The 4,296-nt window shown below is 51.7% G+C and overlaps 1 protein-coding gene across 1 annotated transcript in view; it reads left to right on the top strand.

Annotated features, from left to right (window-relative positions):
• The window catches only part of HPS4 (HPS4 biogenesis of lysosomal organelles complex 3 subunit 2), a 15,244-nt gene that overhangs the window by 4,886 nt on the left and 6,062 nt on the right, over nucleotides 1-4,296 (top strand). The window contains 7 exon segments of the mRNA XM_005421516.3: nucleotides 143-259; nucleotides 363-457; nucleotides 1,672-1,744; nucleotides 2,426-2,459; nucleotides 3,479-3,575; nucleotides 4,042-4,293; nucleotides 4,295-4,296. The exon segment at nucleotides 4,295-4,296 is cut by the window's right edge and continues 614 nt beyond it. Coding sequence (XP_005421573.3) covers nucleotides 143-259; nucleotides 363-457; nucleotides 1,672-1,744; nucleotides 2,426-2,459; nucleotides 3,479-3,575; nucleotides 4,042-4,293; nucleotides 4,295-4,296 — 670 coding nt within the window.

Below are 4,296 nucleotides of genomic sequence, written 5' to 3'. Positions count from 1 at the left end.
CCACATGTTCACCCGAAAGTTTCCCCTCAGTATTGTCTCCCCCCTTTCCCTGACCTTATCTTGGCCCTGTGGATTGCATCTCCCATCCCAAGTGCAGGGACCCTTTGCAGTGACAGTGTTTGTGGGGGTTTGTCACCCACAGGTGTCTTCCCAGGAGGAGCTGAGCAGGGAGTGGGACAGGTACATTGAGCACATCCAAAAAAACACCAGTGACCTCCACAGGATTTTCAATTCTCTCTGGCATCTGGACAAAACCAAGGTAAGGGCCTGTCCTCTGCAGTGGCCCAGAGCCACTGTGTTTGTTTATTTGCTGCTTGGAGCTTTCCCAGGATTCTGTGGCCTCACTAGTTCTCCGTGCCCAGGTGGATCCCCTGCTTCTGCTGAAGGCAGCTCTCATCCTGCAGACGTGCCAGCGCTCTCCCCACGTCCTGGCAGGCTGCATCCTCTACAAAGGCTTGTAAGTAACCAGGTGTTTGGTCCCTGGAGGGTTCAACCCACCCCTTTCCAGGGCTTGGGTCCTGGAGTGCATCCAGGGCTGCTCTTGGTTGTTCAAGAGCTTCAGGCCAGGCAGTCCCTGGCTGTCTGTGGGTCGCTGAGACTGAGTGGTTTGTGGAATTGTGGGATCATGGAATGACTTGGATTGGAAGGGATCTTAAATCCCATCCTCTTCTACCCCCTGCCATGGACAGGGACACTTTCCACTAGACCAGATTGCTCCAAACCTCATCCAACCTGGCCTTGGACACTTCCAGGGATCCAAGGGCAGCCCCAGCTTCTCTGGGCACCCTGTGCCAAGGCCTCACCACCCTCATGGGAAGAATTCCTTCCCAATATCCCATCTAACCCTGCCCCGTGGCAGTTTGAATCCATTGCCCCCCTGTCCTGTCACTCCAGGCCCTTGTACCAGTCTCTCCAAGGTTGTCTGTGCTCGTCACCATGAAGGAGTTCAAGATTTGGGTTTCAGTAGAAATCTCCTGGTTTAGATACTCAGCAGGATGTGAGGACTGAATTTCTGAGGCTTTTTAGGGGGAAGTCACCCAGGAAAAGGGAGATGAGTGGATGTTGTGCTCTCCCAGCAGTGTTCCCTCTGCAGGTGTGCAGTTCAGTGCAGGTGTGTCCGTGTGTCCCTGGGTTTGTCTGACCTGCTGCCCAGGACCACTGTCTGTACTGACAGGAGGTGCACAGGGGGATGAGCCAGGATTCCCCATGAGAAATTCCAGCTTCCTTCAATCAAAGATGACTGAATGACTTCAAGGAAAGCCTCCAAGGTGGCTCTGAAAGACAGGAGGTGGGGAATTCCGAGAATTCCTTGGCAGCAGCGCTCAAGTGCCATTTTTCTTTGGCGTGAGCTGTTCCAGTGACACCTTTTACAAGCACTGGAAATGTGCCACAGGGAGAGCATGTGCCAGGGAGTGACCTCATAGCTGCAGGCAGGACACTGGAGTGAGTCACTGCAGCACCTGAGAGTGAAGGGACCTGGACATTTGACTTGAGGAGGGACTTGGGAGCCTTGTCCTGCACCAGGGTGTGTCACCTTGTGCCTCTGGTCTGTCTGGTAGAGACATTCATTTTGTCACCAAATGCCATCAGAGTTGCCTGAGCTGATGGTCTCTAAGTCCCCTCTCAAGCCAAATCATTCTGTGACTCTCTGACTCTGCTTTGTCCTTTCAGGATTGTGAGCACCCAGCTGCCACCTCCACTCACTGCCAAAGTCCTCCTGCAGGGCAGCGAGTCCCCAGGCCAGGTATGGCACTGAACACGTTCCCTGCAAGCAGATTCCTGTAAGGATGTGCTGTGGGAGCTCTTGTCACACAGATCTGGCATGTGTCACCACGGGGAAGGACAAATATTGGTGATGACGCTTAAAGCTTTTATTAGTTATGATTTAAAAAGGTTCCAAGACTTCTGCACTAGGAATTAGCTTTTTTTTTTCAGTCTTTAACTTACTGAATTCATGAGTTCTCATTTATGTGGTGTTTTGACTGGCTTTTTACACAAATTTTTGTATTTACTGGGAAACCCACCAAATGAGTCTCTGACAAACAGCAGTTTTCATTTGCTTTAAAACTTGTCAAAAATTAGTATGCATGTGATCAAGATGTTCTATAAAAGCCATCAGTATGCAGATATAAAGGCAACCTTTGCTGTTCTTCTGCTTGAATGAAGGGAGTTTCTGTTCCCTGAGCAGGTGGTGATGATAAATCTGGGCTCTGTCCTGAATTTTAGGTGTATTTTCGTTCTTGGGAAGCTCCCCTTGGCTTTGAGAGCTCCCTAAGGACCAAAACACTTCCCAGCACCGAACAGTCCCAGCGTTTGCTGGGGGGTGGTGTGGGGTCTGCTGCAGCCTTGGGGGACTGGGAGGGTGACAGAGGTGTCCTGGTGTCCCTGATCCATGCACAGAGCTGATTTTTGGCTTTTGTTGCAGGGTGAGCCTGGAGCTGAGGAGCTGCAGGAGCCTGGTGAGCATCCAGCTGCATCCTTTGCGCTGCCTTCCCTGCATGGGAGCACGGGCTGGTTCTCTGGGATTCACACCCAAGCTGTGCTGGGTGCTGGAGTAGCTCCAGAATATCCCAGAGGGTGTTGCTGCCACCAGCCAGCCTGTGCTGTGTGATCAGAACCAGCTCCTTCTGCTGGGGTTTGCTCTTTTGGGTTTGATTCCAGTTCTGCAGATTCCCAGCCATGCCTGCCTTAATTCCAGTTCCCCATGTGGCCACTTGGCCACTGCCAGGCCCTGACAACAGATGGCTGGTTCTTGCAGTCCAAACCTCCAGCCATCCCCTCTCAGCATCAGTGTGGGGATGATCTGCCAGGATGGAAACGCTGAGGGGGAATTTAACTGTGTCAGGCATGGAGGGATGGGAAAATGCTGGGAGGGTGGGAACAGACTGCCCAGCTCAGTTGGGATGCAGGGTCATGGCAGGCCTGCAGCTCCTGCAGAAGCCTTTGGGCTGATGAGGTTTGGTGTGGTGGGGTTCACAGGGGTCCCAGAATGAGGGAAGAGATGAGAATCTTGACTCCGTGTTTCAGAAAGCTGATTTATTATTTTATGATACATAATTAAGAGAAAATGGTATATTAAAACTATACTAAAAGAACAGAAGAAAATATTTCATCAGAAGGCTAGAAAGGAATAGAAAAGAATGATAATAAAATCTTGTGACTGACCAGAGTCCCAAAACAGCTGGACCTGTGATTGGTCATCAAGTAGAAACAACTCACATGCACCGTTGCATTCCACAGCAGCAGATAATCATTGTTTACATCTCATTTCTGAGGCCTCTCAGCTTCTCAGGAGAAAAACCCTGTCAAAAGGATTTTATGAAAAATATTTCATAATTCATGTTTTGTGAAAAATCCTGTCAAAAGGATTTTTTATAAAACATGTCCGTGACAGTTTGGTTTGTGGTTTTAAGCTGGACAGTTTGGTTTGTGGTTTGAAGCTGGGACATGTTTGTTGAATCCTCCCCTGCTCTTGCAGAGCCTCTGCTGCCGCCGGGTGTCCGAGTCCTGCCCGTGTTCCTCACAGCAGAGGAGGTCTCTGCTCTCCGGGATTTCCCTGTGGAGTGGATGGCCAGGTAAGAAACCAGCCTGACCCAGAGGCAGGATTCACAGCAGGAGCTCACACTGTCCCTGTTGCCATTGTCACTGTTTTCCCTGGAGCTAACTCCGGCTCTGTCAGTGCCTTTGGAGCTGCCTGAGCCCCTCAGGCTGGGCAGAATTCCCGTGTCCACATCCCTGCTGGGAGCAGCCTGGAGCAGAGCTGCTTCCCAGGCCAGCTGGGAGCTCTTGTCCCTCAGCTCACAGCACTGCTTTGTGGACAAGGCAGGGACATTGCCAGGAGCCTGCAGGGTAAGATTCCCAGGCTTTTCACCTGTGTTAGACCTTGGCCCATCCTTTTCCCAGGTCTCTTTGTAGCAGGGGATGGATCAGCCATTGATCAGGGATCAGCCACTGATCAGTGCCAGGAGCCAGTGGGGTTTGCAGCTGTGGGATAACTCCACACAGATCCTGCTCAGTGTTTCACTTGTCATCTCCCACTAGGTCACCCATGTCCCCAGCAGGCCCCAGAGGAGAGGAGAGTGCTCTCTGCTCCCAGGCAGTTCCAGAATCAACAGGAGCTCGTGAAAACCAAGCCTTGGATGGAATCTCTGTGCAGGAGTCCCATAAGGACCCTTCAGGCACACCTGCCCCGGGAGATGCTGTGCAGCTGGGCAGCCCTGCAAGTTCTCTGATGGACTTTTCTGGAATGGGAGCTGGCACAAGGAATTCTTCAGCTGCAAACCTGAGCGGAGCAGG

This window comes from Geospiza fortis, unplaced genomic scaffold, assembly GCF_000277835.1.
Source record: "Geospiza fortis unplaced genomic scaffold, GeoFor_1.0 scaffold408, whole genome shotgun sequence".
Lineage (NCBI taxonomy): Eukaryota > Metazoa > Chordata > Aves > Passeriformes > Thraupidae > Geospiza > Geospiza fortis.
This window is presented reverse-complemented; position numbering and strand designations above follow the sequence as displayed.